The 20,033-nt window shown below is 36.3% G+C and overlaps 1 protein-coding gene across 6 annotated transcripts in view; it reads right to left on the bottom strand.

Moving 5' to 3' along the window:
* Positions 1 to 20,033, bottom strand: part of SMARCA2 (SWI/SNF related BAF chromatin remodeling complex subunit ATPase 2) — a 120,576-nt gene that overhangs the window by 43,860 nt on the left and 56,683 nt on the right. For all 6 annotated transcript variants that reach the window (XM_088130389.1, XM_088130390.1, XM_088130392.1 and 3 more), the window contains exons 12-20: positions 18,116 to 18,246; positions 17,461 to 17,521; positions 15,121 to 15,221; positions 14,833 to 14,980; positions 11,755 to 11,918; positions 5,999 to 6,065; positions 5,187 to 5,297; positions 2,151 to 2,393; positions 1,782 to 1,895 (exon numbers count right to left, since the gene is read on the bottom strand). In XM_088130389.1, the coding sequence (XP_087986515.1) occupies positions 1,782 to 1,895; positions 2,151 to 2,393; positions 5,187 to 5,297; positions 5,999 to 6,065; positions 11,755 to 11,918; positions 14,833 to 14,980; positions 15,121 to 15,221; positions 17,461 to 17,521; positions 18,116 to 18,246 (1,140 nt within the window). The remainder of the gene's footprint in view (positions 1 to 1,781; positions 1,896 to 2,150; positions 2,394 to 5,186; positions 5,298 to 5,998; positions 6,066 to 11,754; positions 11,919 to 14,832; positions 14,981 to 15,120; positions 15,222 to 17,460; positions 17,522 to 18,115; positions 18,247 to 20,033) is intronic.

The following is a 20,033-nucleotide window of genomic DNA, read 5'->3' as shown; positions in this document are numbered from 1 at the left end:
ACATACAATAAATACTAAATAATGCAGCTTTTCCAAAAATTTTAATAAATTGAAAAACGTATTAAGATGTCCATGTTGTCTAATATTTTAAAAAATCATCTTTTGTCAGGTTTAGCCCAAAGAACTCCGAGAGACAATGCAAATTCAGTTCTACTGAGTTTATTAGCTACAACCTCTAGACAGAAATCTCCCCAGACTGAACCCCAGCTCCCAAGCCAGCCAGCCACAACACGGTGAATTCCTCAGGGAGGTGCCAGCCTCCTCCTCTTGAACTTCCCACGCTCCTCCGGTGAACTAAGAACACGCTTATCTCCCTGAGCCTGGCCTTCATAATTCCATTCCATCACACCTTTATCTATAAGGATTTACTGTAACATTCACGCAGTTACTGCGGGCCTCCCACGAGTGAGGGGAAAGAAGACACCAAACTGATTCTCCTTCGAGGGGGGTGAGAGCGCCCAGACCGGAGTCTGGAAACCTCTTTTATTGAGTACATCAGAGGGCTGGGTTAAGCATATATACGTCACACTACCTAATACAAGCCCATAACCATATATGATAATACATGAAACACAAGGGATCATGTGCTCCGATTGAGCACGTGACAAGCTGCGGGGGCTTGCCTCCTGAAATTTGAGGCTTTTCCCCAGGTTGTTGCTGGTACTTTCCATGCTAGCTTCCTTGTTAGTGTACGACTGATTTTACTAGTCTGCACTAACAGAAATGCCTAGCATGTGATGGGGTGTTATAATGCAACAATTTACAAAGCAACCTAATCAAAGTTATAAATAAGAATGCTAGCAAAGCTAGATTATGCTGGTTCTAAACACCTGCTTCAGGAAAAAATAATACAGAAGAGGTTAATTCTCTTGCTAGGTCACAGACATATTGCCTGACCTATCCCAATTGTCTTACTTACTCTTACCTATTCCAAAAGGTTAATTACTGATATCTCATTAAAAAGGTATATTACTTTCTGTATATTCAATGGAAAGGTTATTGATGATATGTAAATATTTGGGAAAATTATTAACCCTTGAGAATATTATAATCAGAAGTACTATGCTATATTCACATATTACACTACACTATACTGGATCTCAGCTAAAAGGATAGCGGACAAAGCTTGCTGGAAAATGTATAATGATACTCTTAAGGAAAGATATACAAAGAATTTAAAATTATGACATGATAATTAAACCATCAGAGAACCCAATAACATTTACAGGTAGTCCTTGATTAACAATGGTAATTGGGACTGGGAACTCCATCATTAGGTGACACAGTTGTAAAGCAATTCTCACATGGTTGTTAGGCACATCATATTGACTTCACTTGTCAGAAGCCAGGAGTGAAGGTCGCAAATGGTGATTATGTGACCGCGGCACACTGTGACTGTTGTAATTGTGAGCCTGTTGCCAAGTGCCCAAATTGCGATCATGTGACCATGGGGATGCTGCAATGGCCACAACTTCAAGGACTGGCTGTAAGTCTCTGCGTTCAGCACTGTCGTAAATTTGAATGATCGCTGAACAAATGGTTGTTAACCAAGGACTACCTGTATTGTTCTTAAATGGATGGATCTAAATTATTTCCTTATTCTACATTACTGATATCCTCTCAGTACAAAATGGTTAGGTAAAGCAAGATTTAGAACCAAGTTCAATCCTTCTAAATTTTCAGACAAAGTTGAATCAATCTTGACAGAAACATTTTGCAGCATATGGAACCTGGTTTTATTACTATAGGTAATTATTCAACAAAACTTCCTCTTTACAAACCTTTTCTGGTAGCTGAGATTCAACCTCTTTCTTCAACCTTCTTAACAAGAAAGGTCGTAGAACTTTATGGAGACGCCGAATAATCAGAATAGTTTCCTCTTCATTTAAATCCACCTAGATGAAAAGAATGAAAAGAGAAAAAGAAAAGAAAAACACTTTAAAAATAACACTTAAATATTACATTATTTTTCAGTGCTAACAAATTTATACTCTTTAAGTCTTGTTATATATTGATACAATTTAGTAGATTAAGACTGTATTAATTAGAAAACTCACTGTATGAATATACTATATCTGATGCTATAAAACAGATTGTCCATTTAACGTAACTGGGGTTATTATAGCATTTTTAAGTAAATAGCCCAGTACCCTTTCTCCAGTCATGGCAAAAGGAGCATTGAACCACTGTTCAAAAGTGCTGCAACTCTTGAAAATTGTTGGGAGGAGGAAATTAAGGAGAGCCCAAAGTTCAGGTAATTTGTTCTGCAACGGAGTTCCAGTCAAGAGAATCCTTCTTGGTGCTACATAATGAGTATTTAGCACCTGAGTCAGCTTACAATGATGGTTCTTCATTCGGTGACCTTCATCTACAATCATGTATTTCCACCGAATCTATGGAAATACAAAAATAATTGGTAGGAAACTATTCATATTGAGGTTCTAAACAATTAGTTTTTTAAAAAAGAAAATCATTAAGATTAAATACAACTAAAGCCTGCAAATTTATCCTTAATTTCAAAACACTGCAATAATTTGCATATCATTTGTATATTAGAAAATAGCTACTAAAATTGGAATGCGTCATGTATACCTCATAATGTTCACTCTCAAAAGGCATATTGGATTAATATAATTCTACATAATGGCTAATAGCCAATAAAATTTGACTGATTAGTCTGATTTAATTTAATTTATTTATTTATTTGTAAATTTCTAGGCCGTCCAACTCCAACTCTGGGTGGCTTCACAAAGTTAAAAGAACAATAATTCCATAAAAATGATCAACATCCATAAAATGACAAATCAAGGAAACAAAAGAATCCTTTTGCATCCCTTACAGCTCATAGGGGCCTATCCACCCATCTTAACTCAAGGCCTGAGGGAAAAACCAGGTTTTTTAAAGAACACTGCAATATGGGGCCATACAAATCTCAAGGGGGCAGTGGGGATGTTGTTCCAAAGGGCAGGTGCGGTAACAGGGAAAGTGTACATCTTGGATCCCACTAGATGACATGGCTTGATCAATGAGACCTGAAGCAAGCCAACTCTATTGGAGTGCATAATATGAGTGGATGCTACGGGAGACAGGTGGTTAGTCTAATTAGCTGGTAATATCTGGAGCAGAGAGGGGAGAAAAGAGCACTCAAAATTATTCTGTCTTCTGTTTAGAACACCTAACTAGGGTTAGAAACACAATTCTGACCAGTCCAGCTATTACTATACCAATAGACAATACTGTGTACGAAACTGATAATTAAAGTAAACAAACACACTGGCTTGACATCCTTTCTGAAACAATCTTTATATAAACACAAAATGCTGACTAAGTTCATGACCCAAAGAAAATTCCAGTTGGTAAATTGATACAATTTAATGGATTCAACTTTATAATAAGTATCAACCCAGTAAACCTTAGTTCCCAGTACAGCCACAAAGAACACCTGCTGAAACTTGGCCCATTTATACTTTGCATTTGGCAGGGGAGTAGAAATAATCTAAGGTAGTCAGAAATAGAATCAATGAGTGGATGAAACCAAACCCCTTGGTATTTTATTGAGGGATCTCCAAAATCATATCAGAAGCTTTATATGTCCAGTAACATACATATTTCATTTCAAGCAACCTTTTAAGCCTCACAGATACATTTGGAACTCTCAAGTGTCAGGGTTGCCAGTTAAAAATGGATGTCATGGGAATGAAATGGTTACTATATGGGCATCAACATCTACAAAATGGGAAGATATTTTTCATTAAAATGCATTCAAGAATTGGTTTCCCTATTGCAAACCCCTTTCCTCGTATCTTTAGATTTAAAAACTCATATATTTTGTCAATCATATTTGGAAAGTGGAACTGGAAGCAAATTGTGGTGGTTATATGAACCAACTTGGTTGGGGCCAGATGCCATGAGTGAATGGGAGATTGCATCATGGAGCTTTAAGCAATGGAACAGAGGAAGGAGACAGTCACTGTAACTTGTGTCAGTGCATTAATCTTGCCATATGACTGATAATTTCTGGTTGACTAGCTCCTGGTTTGGGAACTCTGCGTGCCTGATCTTCTGAACATCTTATTGACAGACACTGCCAAGTACTGTTTACCTGCTCCTGAAATATTGGTTGGTGATCCTTCAAGCTTGCAACTGCTTTTTTACTTGTGCCTTAATTATTGACTCTAACAAAATCTGTGGACAGGACAAGGATCTACTATAGTGCTGGGCAAAATAGACTCCCTCCCCTCAACTGTGCTGTCATCCACTTCTTCCTCCACAGTAAATTCAATTGACTTGAACTGGGAGGGAAAACCTTTCTTGTTGAAAAAGATTTGAGAGGATGGGGAGCCTCTCAATTTCCTCCCATGCAAACAAATGAAGAGGGGAAAGTGCAAAGAGCAGAGTACTTTGTGGGGTGCTTTGATATAGTCCACTTTGCAAAGTGCCAGTCTTAGCTTGCTATAATACTGGGTCCCAGAAAGAAAAAAAAAATAGTTTGAAATTTTTTGAAGCTTACTATAGCAAGCACCTCTCATTAAAAAATGTTCAAGCTCTGAAAAGTAGCAAATGGAATTGGAGAGGTATATAATAAATCACAGGGGAATCCGTTATTTAAATACCTTTACTTTACCAAAGTAATGGTTTCCAAAGGATTCTCATGTTTTAGAATCTATTCAAGAGATTTTCAGTTACTGTGTCTTAATGCATAAATGAAAATGAACAGTACAAATTTCAGTCTGGTCTCTATTATCTTTCCACATCTGGAAAATGATAACAAAACCTGATTCTTTTTTTTCTCCCACTGTATTCATCTCAGCTCAGAAACAAAGAACTGGAGAAGAGCTGTAGAGAAAAATGGAATAGCAGGGTTCCAAGATAAATGTGATTCAGCAGAAGGATGTGGAGATGGCTATTCTGCTTGACAGAGAGCAACTGTGTGGAATTTATGAGATCCATGGGTAGCAAAATCTTTTCCCTCACTGGCAATCCTGAAAGTACTCAGCAGGAACAGAGACCATGAATGGGTTGGAAGAAAGGCTAAACAATTCAGCCAAAATAAAACAGAGAACTAACTTTTAAAGACAATAGTAATTATGGACCCTTCATGGTTGGTGCAATTCTTGCTAATTAGGAGTGAAGGAAGCAAAGGAAAGAAAGCTTGTCATCAAGAAGAGTCCAAAATATAATAATACCTTAGCAAGAATGTGTTTGTCCTTTATTATGTATTCATATGTAGTCAAAAGTACATTAAATTTCCCACTACGTAGCTGAGGTACAAGTGATCGGCGCATAGCAGGTGTACCCTAAAAAAGGAAAAGAAAAAATTATATCTAGGTATAATTCACTAAAAGAAGGATATCTGTGAGGTGGATAGAAAAGTGCAGAAGAATGTGCCTAATATATTATTAATATTTCCAATCCATTCAGAGAGGAAGCCAAAGACCAAAAGAAACAATAGTGGATTGGATCTTTACAAATGTATTCAACAGGTCTGGTGCAAGGAAGAAAGACTATCAAAACTAACTTCCTCCTTTCTTTCACTGATAGAACCTTCCAATGAATCAAAGGTTGTTCTATCAGCAAGTGATACCCCCTTGATAAATGGCAACTGGAAAAGCACCGCTCAGATAGCAGTCAATCTCATGCCTGTCTCTTCAGCCTGTTTTATAACAGCAACTGTAATTACAGTATTCCAGTGTGAACTAATTCACTATGGTAAATTGCCATGCTATAATCTGGTATCTAAATTATTTACATTAAAAAAAAAACTAGGCAGGAATATACTAATGTATTGTAATTATGATCCCTATTACTTGGAACAGGGCATATTGGGATATGAGTATTAGCAATTTTTTAATGTATTTCAGTACCTGAAAGTACTTGTGATATATTACAAATCAGCAGACTTCTACAGCACAGCAACACTTAACAACTGAATATAACTGCTCAGTGAACGTGGAGTTGTATGTATCCATCTTTATATTTATATATAAAATATTCAAACCTTGTAAGAAATTTTCACAACAGAAGGGGCCCATTTGTCAAATTCGTATGTCCAGTTGGATAAAGTCCTATATAAAGGATTAAGAATGCAAAGTATATTAAAACTGCATCAAATGTAGAATTCTGCCATCTGATTTTTAATCTTCAAGATGCACGATGTTTAGCAAAATGAAACCAGTAAACCATATTGCACCTCATCACTGTAACAGTGATTCCTCTCCCATCATGTCAAAATTGTTGCCTGGGTTTCAGATCAGAACTTGATCTTCTTTCTGAAAAATTATTATATGTGTACATAAACTTGTCTAGTCTGAATCCAGCAAACTTATTTTTTAGTGTTTTGCTAAAGAAAGGTAGATTTTATTAATTTCAGCCTCACTTTTAAGGGCCTGTTCACAAAACTGAAAGAAACAGTGGCATAACATATATACCTGTAATGTATTTTTACACTTAGTTCCTTGTTTCTCAGCTCTCTTTAAAAAGCAGAAACCCCCAGAGACTTCTGGTGAGGACATGGTGAGCTAGATTTCCCTGAAGGCAAGATTGGCTCCTGGAGGGTGGATCCTAGCCAGCAAAATCTCTCTGGAGAAAGGAGAGATCGTGAGTCCACCCACAAGTACTCCAGATAGATACTCCTCAGGAGTAGACTGCTGGAACTGAGGCTTTTGTGGTTGGCTGGGGAGTCGAGCAACTGGGAGTTGAGGGATTCCAACTACTTTCACAGTCATAATGCAGCCTATATGGACATAAAGCTCGGCCAAACCTCATTTGTTTTTGTTTTAATAATAATTTTATTAAAGTTTACAGTTACAAAGATGAAAGACTAATACAAACTAAAAAAGTATAAAAGAATAAAAAAGGGGGATAGAAAGTGCAGAAAAGAAAATATAAAGAAAAATAGAAGAAGGAAAAAATAAGGATATAATAAAGAAAAGAAATATATAAAGAAATGACTTCCCCCTTCGTTACAAGTACAAACAATTTCAGTAACTCATCACCTTCTACAACAAAAAACAAAAGATTTCTTCTTCCCATATCTCATCTTTTATCTATAAATAAATCCTAGTCAGTAAAAGTCCATTAAGGTTACCAGAAAACAACACATATATTTTAAGCTTAATTGAGTATTAAGTATCAAATATTATATTATTTCCCTTTACTTTAACACAGTAACTTATCACTTTCTCTAAAAATACAACAAAAAACTATTTTTCCTAATCTTTAAAGCCTTGTCATTCGGTCCTGGTCAGCAAAAACCCATTAAGGGTAACCAGAAACAACAACAACAACAACAAATATATACATATACATACATACATACATACAAACCTTGATCAAATAACCCAACTTTATATTCCTTCCCTTTAATTTTAATGATCTTGATCTTTAATCCCTTTAATTAATGTCCCAGAAGCTGATTTCTTATCATTTTCTCTTTGTCTCTTCTCACAAAATAATTCAAAAGTTTAAAAAATCTCTTTTGTAAATCCAAAATAAGAAAATTATCCAAGTCACTCTTCTGGTTTGTTATTTGTATAGCCCTTTTAATCATTAAGACATCAGCTGGTTTCATTTCTCTATCCAGTGTAACTTTTTTTTCATATCATTCTTATAACTTATCATGTTTAAATCCACATTTGAGTCAGCCTCAGTCCCAGTCTTGTCCAGTAAAACGTGTTCCTCTTCTATAACCTCTTTTAATTCCAGTTTATCTATGATAGCAGACAATCTTAAGATTAACTTCTGAGTCCATTATTCCCAAATATCCTTAAATTCATCCAAAGTTATTTTGCTCCATTCTATATCAGTAAGTTGAAATTAAGTGTTCTTCTCCTTTAAATACAATCTTTAGTTCTTTCTGGTTCCCTCTAGTGTCCAACCTTCAAAATCCCATCTTATCGTGTTTTTTCTTCTAAACAGCAGCAGTTTCCCATGGGAAGATTTCTTATAATTAATTTCAACATTATTTCAAATCCCTCTGGACCCTTAATCCATTTATAACTTTCTGAAATCAAGATTCTAATCACCCTTTTGCTGTTTATTCTCTCCCCCATTTTTTTTTTAAGTCCTTAATCTTGCACTTAAAATTTCCTTCTCCCAGGATTGAAGGAGACTCACCCAGTGAATATTGTAAAACTTGCCAATCCGAAGGTTCTTAATAGTTGAAAAGCATCTAAAAAGCAATTCCAAAAGCGATTAAGAGATTAGCTTTTTGTCCATATAAGCTATGTTAATGGCTGCGAGCTTGGTGGAACTCCCAGCCACTCCACTCACAAGCCAACTGCATAAACCTTGGTTCCTGTAGTCTACTTACAATGAGCAGCTGTCCAGAGTGCAATCTCACAATCTCTCCTTTTTCCGGAGAGATTAAAAGCGGCCAGAATTCACCTTCTGGTTGCTGATCTCTGCCGCAACACTGACTTTGCTCCTTCGAGGATGTTCAGCTCACCATGTCCTCACTGGAAATCCACCAGCTGAGCCTCATTTCTTAATCACTTTTGGAATTACTTTTTTTACAGCTTTTCAAATATTAAGAACCTTTGGAACAGCAAGCTTTATGGCATTCACTGGGTGAGTTTTCATCAATCCTTAGCAAAGGAAGTGTTAAGTACAAGTTTAAGGACTTAGAAAAAAATTCCGGGGGAGGAATAAACAACAAAAGGGTGATTAGAGTGTTGTTTTTAGAAAGTTATAAAGAGACTGAGGGTTCAGATGGATTTGAAATATTTTTTTAGATATTTTTTATGTTACCTTTATTATTTTTTTTATAAATAACTCAAGGAAGCAAACATACCTAAAACTTCTTCCTCCTATTTTCCCCACAACAACTCTGTAAGGTGAGTTGGGCTGAGAGAGAGTGATTAGCCGGCTGGGTGACTTGGGGCTAATCACTCTCTCTCAGCCCAACTCACCTTACAGAGTTGTTGTGGGGAAAACAGGAGGAAGAAGTTTTAGGTATGTTTGCTTCCTTGAGTTATTTATAAAAAAAATAATAAAGGTAACATAAAAAATATCTAAAAAAATATTTCAAATCCATCTGAACCCTCAGTCTCTTTATAACTTTCTAAAAACAACACTCTAATCACCCTTTTGTTGTTTATTCCTCCCCCGGAATTTTTTTCTAAGTCCTTAAACTTGTACTTGGGTGACCTTTCATACCTAAGGTGGGACTAGAACTCACAGTCTCCTATTTCTAGCCTGGTGCCTTAACCACTACCCAAAGTGGCTATTTTTTAATTTTGAAATTAATTATAAGAATCCTTCCCACGGGAAATGGCTGTTGTTTTGAATTCTGAAAAAAAAAATGACAGGATGAGACTTTGAGGTTTGGACATTAGAGGGAACCAGAAGGAAGATTACAATTAAAGGCTAAGTATACTTAAATTTGACTTGCTAATAGAATGGAGCAAAATACTTTAACATTGGACATATTGAAGGATATTTGTGAACAATGGACCCAGAAGTTAATTTTAAGAATGTCTGCCATTATAGATAGACTATGTGTAAACGATGTTCTACCAGATAAGACTGAAACTCTTTTGAACATGGATTTAAAAATGACAGACTATAAGGATGATCTGGAAAAAAGATTATATACTGGATATACCAATGAAAGCATCTGATGTCTTAATAATTAAAAGGGACATACAAATAACAAACCAGAAGAGTGACTTGGATAATGTCAGGCTCAGTCCAAGAACAACAGTGGAACAGTCCAGTTGAGTAAAGTTCCTTTACTTGCTTATACCTTATAGACAGAATCTTGCCAGAGTAATCTATACTACTGCATCTAGTGGATATACCATGGGAGATTCTAGGGAGTGACTGTCCTGAACCTCTTTCACTTCCCACACTCCCCCTGCGGACTGTGTTGTCTTTTGTCTCCTTTCCCCTCCTGGAATGCATCCCCTCCTTCCTGATAGCCTTGATCTCTCACATCACCCTTCTCTTCATAGATACATTCCATCACAGATAACTTTCCTATACTGGATTTACAAAAGAGACCTGTTAAAGTTTTGAAGGGTTTTGTGAGAAGAGACAAAGAAAAAAGAAAAAGAAATCAAGTTCTAGGACATTATTTGAAGGGATTAAAGACCAAGATAGTTAAAAGTAAAGGGAAAGAATATAAAGTTGAGTTAAAAGTAAAGGAAAAGAATATAAAGTTAAGATAAAGTTTAACATATCTTAAAATAGATATGTTGCTATCGCTGGTAACCCTTAATGGACTTTTGACGATTAGGACTGAATGACGAGGCTTTCAAGTTTTGTTTATAGATAAGAGATGAGATATGGGAAGAAGAGATCATTTGTTGAATTTTAGGAGAAGGTGATAAGTTACTAAAATTGTTTATACTTGTGACGAAGGGGGAAGTTACTTCTTTATATATTTTTCTTTTTCTTTATTATATTCTTATTTTTTCTTTCTTTTCCATTTTTCTTTCTATTGTTTCTTTTTTCTTTTCTGCACTTTTTCTTTTTCCTTTCATTTTTTTAGTTTGTATTAGCTTTTATCTTTTTAATTGTAACATTTAATAAAATTATTGCAAAAAAAAAAAGGCAGAAACTTCAACTTGCAAATACTAAAAATGTGTACATTAGTCCTAGGTAGGCTTTTACCAATAAACAAGTGAAGCAAAGTGGATGAATTGGGGGTATGAGCACATATACAAACACCAGCAGCAGTATCCTATGTGCATGGATGTGTCTTAAGATCAGCACATATTTAGTGCAAAGATCTAAGAGGATTCTGACAAATGCAGAAATTTAGAAATGCATTAGGACACACTGTGTAGGTTAAAAAAAAAAAAATAGAGCCAGGCCTGGGGAAGAAAAAACTATAGTTCTCTTTCCACCTGACATTCCTATTTCTTTATTTCAAAGACAGATATCCTGCTGTTCTACTGCTTTCTCTCCACCAATGGATACTCCAAACTTATGCTTAACTGTTCAGTAATATAACTGCTGCAGCCACAATAGACCATAATATGATTCACTCACAGTTATTTATTCTGATGCAGAATTTGGGCCAATACTTTTGATTGTGATGGGGGAAGGGCTATAAAAATAAAGCCTGCAGACATATTGTAGCACATGTAGCCCATCTGCATAAACAGATATCTGACTTTAAAGTAGCATAGCTGACTTTAATTAAAATCACTGGCAAAATGGAGTTTATTTCTTTAAAATCCAATTTTAACTAAACATAGGATTAGCTGCAAAGATGACTGCTTAGTTAACAAAGAAAAACAAAAATCACTACAATCACCACATTAGTAGCACTGCAATTCCAGAATTCTCAGTGAGCATGAGCTAACTGGGAACTTGTGGAGTTATAGTCCCAGCACATCCAAAAATTGTGGCTGGTGGGACCGAAAATATTTTAGCAGCTCTCAAGAAGAATCTGAGAATTCTCAAGAAGAATATTTTGGAATCTGAAAGGAAATACTATGTAGGCAATATCAGGTAAGAAATACATTTTCTGTCTTTGAATCACAATAGGGGCAAGCTAGGGTGACTAGAACATGTGATAAATTACTGTAAGTTGTACACTGCTGTAAGCCATCTGGTTTCCAGTGTCACAAAATCCATATGACAAGAAGGGAAGGCAATCAAAGACTAAATCCATAACATGCAGTCACCATATTCCCAATATGTGCTTTATCTAGTCATCAAGGGTAAAGGAAAAAAGTACATGCTGTTAATGAACCAATCTTCATAGTACAGAAAAATATCATCAGGAAGAATTCATCTACTTACGAGAGGGGAACAATGATGAGATAGGGGCCATTGAGCCTTTTGTGCTCCATGAGGTAAGTGATGAGCGCAATCGTCTGTATGGTCTTTCCTAGTCCCATTTCGTCAGCTAAAATTCCATTCAAATTGTTATTATACAAGGAAACCATCCATTCCAGGCCCTGGATCTGAAATACAGTAAAATTGTCTCAGTTATCCATACAGTCATATTTTCATTTTAATATCTCTGCTTTGGTGTTGAGTGCTTTGGTGCTGACTGCAAGCAGCACAATGAGAAAAAAAAATATTAAAAATTCCCCATACAAGAATAACTGCTGCTATATATCCCAAGCTTTAGTATTCCTTTGCTCTGAAAACCAATTTGTGTTTTAGGCAGAGTGCTAAAGATTAATACTGCTCATATTGTGACATAGTTCAAGCTTTTAATAGTCAATACATGCTTCGAATTTATATTTTCAAGGTGCTATAGATCTACTTGATAGCATTTAGAGCAGTACAGAACAGTTCCTAATCTCCAACTCACATATTACAATGAAACTGTCCTGAATATTATTTGAAAATAAATTAGAAATGACAGAATTGATTCAATATTGCTATATTACCATAAAAACTCAGTTAATTTAACATTTCTTAACTGGTGGAAGAGGTCTGAAACACTGAAGCTAAATAAAGTGGTTTAAAAAAATAACAATTAGTCCAATACAAAGTCAGACTTTGGGACATATGCTCTCTCTCACTTCCTCTTCCCTTCACTAGTTTGATTTTCCATTCATGTATCCCAGGGGAGCCAAACAATTCTCAAGCCAAGAGCTGCACTTGGCATTTGAATAGCGTGCTAGAAGCTGCACTCCAAAAAGTAAGTCCCAGAAAATAACAATAATAATAGAATGAGATGACAGCAAAAACTAGATAGGATTTCTTGTCTATTTGATTCATTTACTGTAAATTTAATGAAAATGGACTGAAATGCTGTACATGTAATCACACCTCATCCATTTCATAATTTTTCTGACCCATCCGATTAAAGAATGCCATTTTTGGAAGGGCTCTGAAGGCTCCGTCAAGGTGAGCCTGGGGATTCAGGTTGTACACCTTTCACATATCCTGTCAGTCTGTTCTATTGTTTAGATTCAATTCAGATTATACTGCACATCACAATCTTTTTTTGGACTAGAAAACATGCAAACATGTTCCTTCATATTCTCATTGCTTATGTGTTCCTGATCAGCCTTTTCAGTGATCGCTGTTCACAAAGCCAGCATCCGAAGGTTTGTGCTAACCTTAACATATATCTCTGAAATCACAGCAAAATATTGTTGGGGCAACTTAGCAATTGGGGTAGATTACATTCACCAGTGTGGGGAATAAAGAGAATACCACCACGCAATTGTATAGCATGTTGCCCGTGGAAATCCCAATAGCAGCTGTACTCAGTCTTGACAATATCAGCCTAAACGGAGCACTGACTTTACTTGGTAAAGCAGTTTTCTATGTTCTGATATTTCAGTTATGGCAGATAAAGCAACCCAAATGCCAATCTGCATCAATACTAATCACTGACTTTATCAACAACCGCTTCAATAGTAATAGGTAAAAACAAATGTAAAAAGAATGTGATTAATTGAACAATGACTACCACTGGTGCCAATGTACAATGTCAGTTTACATTTCATTTTTGAAACCCACACAATCCAGAGACTTTGGGTGACATGCGTTTAAGTAAAAGAAAAGTAAAAAAAGAAAGACACTGTAGAAGAGTGTTTGTTTTAGCAGCTCTTTGCCAAGAGGGAAGAGGCTGCTCAAATCTCTGAAGGCAAGAAATCAATACTATAGGGGTTGCATCAGAGAAAACCTGCTACCTGGTCTGTGTCCTGCACACCTTACATAGAGTGGGAACTCTAAACAGGCCTTCTCACAATATTCTTTATGGGCAGATTCAACCTGGGCAAGGAGGTGCCTGATGAAACTTAGTGCCATGCCGTATAGGACTTTATAGATCTTTGCTACCTTTTTGAATTAGCCCAGAAGCCTACTGATAAAACAGTGCAGTGACTTCAGTAATGGTCTTACTCTACCATGGCAGGATTGTCCCATCAACACTATTTGGGCCAGCTGTCAAAACGAAGAAGAGGTGGGAAAGAGCATTCATTCAGGCAAGGAAAGGGTATTTCTTTCAGAGGCACAGTTCTAATTAAAATCCTTTTTCAAGGAATGTAATTGTATGCAGGAATGGCCTTGGGAGATAGGAAGAAGAGCCGCAGACTGGACGACAAGTATGTAAAAGATTTCTCAGCCCACAGAAGGAGAGGAGGCCTCCGCATGGAAGCATTTCAGAAGGGACCTCCCTAGTTTTCCAGAGAGTAAAAGGAAAGAAGGGGAGAACTACTTTAAGACTTACAAGATTCTGTTAATGTAACCTTACAATAAAGACAGAGTTAGTAATTATGGTTGTGCTTCTTCTCTGGACTACCTCGAAGAGCTAACAGGGAACCATCTCTATGCTTGCACCAAATCAAAGATTATGAATATCCAGGAAAGAGGCACTGTGAAAAGGCTGATCTTGGTCCACAACATTACTTTGCATAATACTTGGCCTGAAATTTGCATGATATATCTACTCAGTGTATAAAGTGACCTTTGGCATGCAACCAGTCCAGAAATATGACTTCATACAGCCATCATTATGAGCAAAATGGGCACTGAATTTGTTACCTGCTTTCCAGGGAACTCTCAAAGGCAATGCATTTTCAAACACTGTCCTAGCAAAACCTTGATGAATAAAGGAAGCCTTACTATCAGACAAAGTTGAGACTTATCCACAATTCAGTGGAGAAAGGACCAGAATATGGTATGCTTCAAAATATGGACCAGACAATGGAGAAAGGGAGGTATGCTTTTTAATGCATTATATGCTTTAAAACATTTGAGAATAGTATCCAAGAATTTAAAAAATGCATTTAAACAGAATGATCTGGCAAATCTGAAATATTCCATTTTTCTTTTAGGAGAGTAATTATGGTATAGTTTAAGGATCCCTGGCAAATAATTCCCATAAGAGCAATTTCCACCTAGTATGCTTGCCTGATAATGTTTCAGTGTGCCGTTAATAAGAAGAGAGGACTGCTTTTCCACTCTCTCCGCAATTGCATGAGCCACTGTATAGTAAGATTGAGATCCTCTGGCACTGTACTGCATGCTGTATTCATCATCCACATCTTGTTTGGCTGTCCTATAAAGCAAGGAAAGATTCATTTTTAATTTCACATTGATGAGTACTTTGCCATTTTATTTCTTGAACATGTAGAAATCTGATACAGAAAGAGGAATGTACAAAATAGTTTGCTCTCCCTGCTTTCCCAAATTACTCACTCAATTATTTGTTTCGCATCTTTTTCTGAAACGTCTTCACTGTTGGGATCCAGATGTATCTTTTCATCTATTTCTTGTCTACTTGATTCATCTTCATCTTCCTGCAGGAAAAAAACCCTTCAAGTCAAACCTACATAAAAACACTTATCAGTAAGAACTCTAAAGGCAGGCTACAATTTTCCATTATGTTTAGATTACCTCCCTCCCCCCTCCTCCTCCTCGTAAAACAAGAAACTGCCCAACTGAGATTTATACAGAACTAGCATTTGTTACCAAAAAAAAAAAGAGTTTAGCCTGATTATAGGAAACTGTGGTTTTATAATACAGAATAAATAGGTTTGCAATATGTAATTCCTGATGCTTTTAAAATAACCAGTGGAGGTGAAGACTCTGTTTTGTGGGATTAACATAACATATAGGCCCATGTCACTGTGCAAGGCACCAGCAGAATTTTTAGGATTCCAAACTACTTATGTGGTCATAGTTCAATGAAAAGAAATAAAGTACTCTTATTAATAAGCCCTCTCATATTACTCAACTCCTGAGTACCTGGGGAATATTTTGCCACACAAGAATATTTAATATGTATTCCAAGTGTGGTATTTCTGACACTATTGTTTCTCCACCATATATACCTCAGGAGACTTAAACATTTTCTACTTTTAACTATAATTGGGAAGAATTCAGAGCCTTGTGGGTGGGGCAAGGCTCTTCCATTGCCCTCACCTCCTTATTCCCATGCCCTAAAAAATCATTCTGCTGGGTCAGAACCATAAACCTCTGTAATGGAAAGGAAGGATTAGCAAAAATCAGACTGGGACATCTTACATGACCTCTGGATCCCAAAGCAAAAGAGGAAAAAAAAGGATGCAGCAAATAAATCTTACAGGTTTAATAAAAACTCAAAGCACTTTCAGTTCCCTAGTGCTGCTTTCTAACAATGTGTATCTATTTTCCTAGCTATTACTGGTAATAGTTTTAACCACAGTTTTAAAAATTACTGAATCCATGCTTGGCTGCTAATCTGACCACAAAACAAAAACAAAAATCCCACCACCTTTCCCTTCTAAACCATTCTGTAATATAATGAGAGACTGATTAAAATATAATAGTTTTCAGAGAAGCTGTATGAAGAAAAAAATATCCAAGAAGACTTACTACTAATTATATTAAGAATCTATATCAATTTTGATGCACTGTAATTTCTTTAAAACTAAGCCCCATTACTTATGGTGATTAACAACCATCAGTAATCAAAAAGAAATCTGTAATCCTTCATTGCTTAAAGATTTATAACAACTAAGTTATTTTTCCAGTTAGTTAATTAGGTTATATTATTGTAATTTACCACCCAATTGAAACATTTTATTTAGACAAGAAAAGTCACACAAATTAGTATTATTATGGCTTGTTATTGTTATGGTACAAAGAAACTGGGAGGGTGGAATGATACATGCTGGATTCTATTTTAATTAGGGTCCTTGTTTCTTTATTTATTGGAATTTCTATGTGGCCAAATCATACAACTTCATGGTAATTTAAAACAGTAAATTAAAATAATACATCATGTACAATAATAAATAAATAAATCTGTGGTCATTCATAGAACCAAAAAATTTAGCACCAAACGATATCATGCCTAAATATACTAGCTATGAACACTATCAATTTGGGTAACTTTATCTACTAAATGCCCTATGGAACAGCTGAGTCTTTACTGCTCTGCAGAATGATTACATTTGTGCTGGTTTAGCCTTGGTGGGGAGATTACATAAGGTGCGGTTCATAACTAATGAATACTACCCTTGGGCCTCCCTGGCCATACCTCTCTGATGTGGGGATAGATAACTGATAAACTACTACAATGTGCTCTGCCTGAGGCTACCTTTGAGGATTATTCAGAAACTAAAACTGATACAAAACATAGCTGCCGGGATACACCCAATAGAATGGTTCTACCCAGAAAAGGTTGTCCCGAAGGTACCTAGGAGTCACGCCAACGTAGGGCTTTAAAGGTCAGCGCTCTGAGTTGTACCCTGAAACCCACTGGCAACCAATAGAGCTCACCCTATTGATGAAACATGGCTGAAGGGGCTCTCAGCCACCAGCATCTGGGCAGCTGAGTTTTGTACCAATTGTAGTTTTTTAGTAGTTTGCAAAGGTAGCTTCACACAGAATACACTGTGGTGGTCTATTCAGGTATTTATCTTGCAGTACTACAGAATTGTAACTGTAACTACAATAGTCAAGAGTTACCTTTTGTATGCTTATTCTTACTCTCTGGTCTCTAAAAATATTCTTCTAGATAAAGATATGCATCAAGAGAGGGTGTTCACTTACATCTTCTTCATACTCTGAGCCGCTTTCATCTTCACTGTCTGATCTGGGTGCAACTTCATAGCTGGTGGGGAAGAAGCAGGTGAAAGAGTATAAGGGAACTCCTCCAAAATAGCAATCCTTTTAAAATACTTTCATAAAAACCAGCAAAAAAAGTGTTTCAAAAAAGTATGGAAATAAAATTAAAGATATCAAAGAAATTAATTATGTATGGGAGAAATAATCCATGGGATTTCAGAGGAAATAAATCGACTCAAAGTGCTAAAATTATTGCTCCAAGCAAACAGTCACCATGGGCAGAGTTTACTTATATCCATTATGTTCTGCTCAAGAATGTGCACAGAGTTGAATTTCTCAGAAAAATGCACCCCTCAATAAGTTCCATAGAAGTTTGTGTATTTAGAAGTAACTACATTTTAATAAACATATAGTAGTAAAACTCTGTATATTAAAATATGTTGTAGAGAATAACAGCTCCAAATTTTTGAGCAAACATTGACCAAACAGAATACATAAAAAACCTACAACACTAATATGGATGGGGTTTAGAACAATCTACACATTTGTAGACTAAAATAAAAATCTGCCAATATTTAGGATGTATAAATGCAATACAAAAGTATCAGGTTGTGGGTTATAAGGTAAAGTGATTACTCACCCAGGGTTCATTTCTAACCAAGCATCCAACTGACTTGCTTTAGGAGCCTCTGGTCCAAGAAGAACTTTGCCTGTTTCTGTATGAGTTACCTTGACTGGGAGATCACTCATCTGACTGCTCTCATCTATGGGCTAAATATTAAGGGAAAGCACACGTTTGAATCTGAATAGAGAACATGATTCTATGAGAAGAACAGTGAAAACAGGTTCTAGTAATTCCAAAGTTCTTAATATCATCCCATTTATTTATTCAAAGCCCCATGCTGAGAGCCAAATAACTAGAAAGGATTTAAGAGGACAGAGATGTGCCTACTCAAAAAGACTTGGGACTTATTTCCTTTCAAATCAAACCCCATATAATTTATGTCACCATGTGATGCAACCTGGCTGCAGATACAGATGTGCAACCCTAAATCTTCATAAGATATGTAGCTTGATGAGGGTGAAAGTATGCCAGGTCACACACTAACACAGATAATTTAAGAATGAACAGTTTTATTTCGGTGAAAATCCCTTCATAATTTAAATGTCTTTGATAATTATACTTAATAATAAAGGAGATAGGTTTAAATAGGATAGGTTTAAAGGTTATGACCCTAAGACCTGTTATGCCGCCTCATTGTGGCAGGGAGTGTTCTTGGGAGGGATGAGCAAAGCACACTAGGAGTGTGTAACAAGAGTTATACTCCCAGTAGTGTGAAGTCATCCCAGCTGCCCAGATAAAGCAAGCAGGCATCTATATCAGGCAGCAGTGTTATAGGAAAATGCTGGAAATAGATGATCACTTTAGCGACAATGACAAGAAATCAATGACTGCTTGGAGGAAGACAATGGTTTTGATATAGTGGCAGATGAGGTTGAATGGCACTCGGGGCCTTTTGGAGTACTAAAGATGTTTATGATGTGGCTAAATTAAAGCCTTTCCAAAGTCTAGTTGCTGCTATTACCATGAAGGAAAAGAAAAGCCAAAGCTCAACACAGTGAATAATGAAATGAATGAATTACACATTGACATCTTGGGCATCTGATTTGTGAGAGATGGGCAGCTATATAAATATGATTAATAAATAAATGGACTGGAATTGGCACTTTAAGTCAGAAGATCATACTGTTTACTACTCAGGACATGAAAACAAGAAGGAGCATTGCTGCTTTCATAGTCAGGAAGAACATAACAAAGATAGTGCTTGGGTACAATACAGTCAATGACCAAGTAACATCAATAGGATTTCACAGACAACCCTTTAATATGACAGTTATTCAGGTTTAAGCCACAAACACTGATGCAGACAAAAAAAATTATGTGTTTTATTGTCAAATTCAATCTGAAATCGATAGAATATGCAAGCAAGATGTGCTGTTTGTGGTTGGAGACCGGAATGCCAAAGTTGGAAATAGTAAGGAGGAAAACATAGTCAGACTGTTCAGCCTAGCGAATAGAAATGAAGCAGAAGAATGAATTATCAGTTTTTGCCAATCTAATGATTTCTACATTATTAACAACTCTTCAAACAACCAAAACAACATTATATACATGGATATCACCAGATGGAGCACACAGAAATCAAATTGACTATATTATTGGTACAATATTATTGGTACAAGGAAGTAGAAGAGCTCAGTTATAACAGCAAAGATGTAGTCCAAGATTGTGGAACAGATCATGAACTGCTCATGTGCAAGTTCCAAGTCAAGCTAAAGCAGAAGAACAAAGCCAGCCAGTTTCCATGACATGAGCTTGACCAGAATATCTTATTGTCTTCATGTGAAATCTACAGAGAGGACAGGGACGCATAATCCAGACAGAATATGGTGAAACAGGCTGGCTCCAGGTTGGCAAGGCAGTGAGAAGGTACACAGCTCCTTTTCTTATTCAACCTATATGCTGAATATATAATGAGGGAAATTGTATTGGAAGA

The sequence above is a fragment of the Python bivittatus genome, unplaced genomic scaffold (assembly GCF_059951505.1).
Source record: "Python bivittatus isolate LINGU-HERP-01145 unplaced genomic scaffold, Pbiv_v1 ctg000850_np1212, whole genome shotgun sequence".
Classification (NCBI taxonomy): domain Eukaryota; kingdom Metazoa; phylum Chordata; class Lepidosauria; order Squamata; family Pythonidae; genus Python; species Python bivittatus.
Note: the sequence above shows the minus strand (reverse complement) of the source record. Positions and strands in the feature narration are given on the sequence as shown.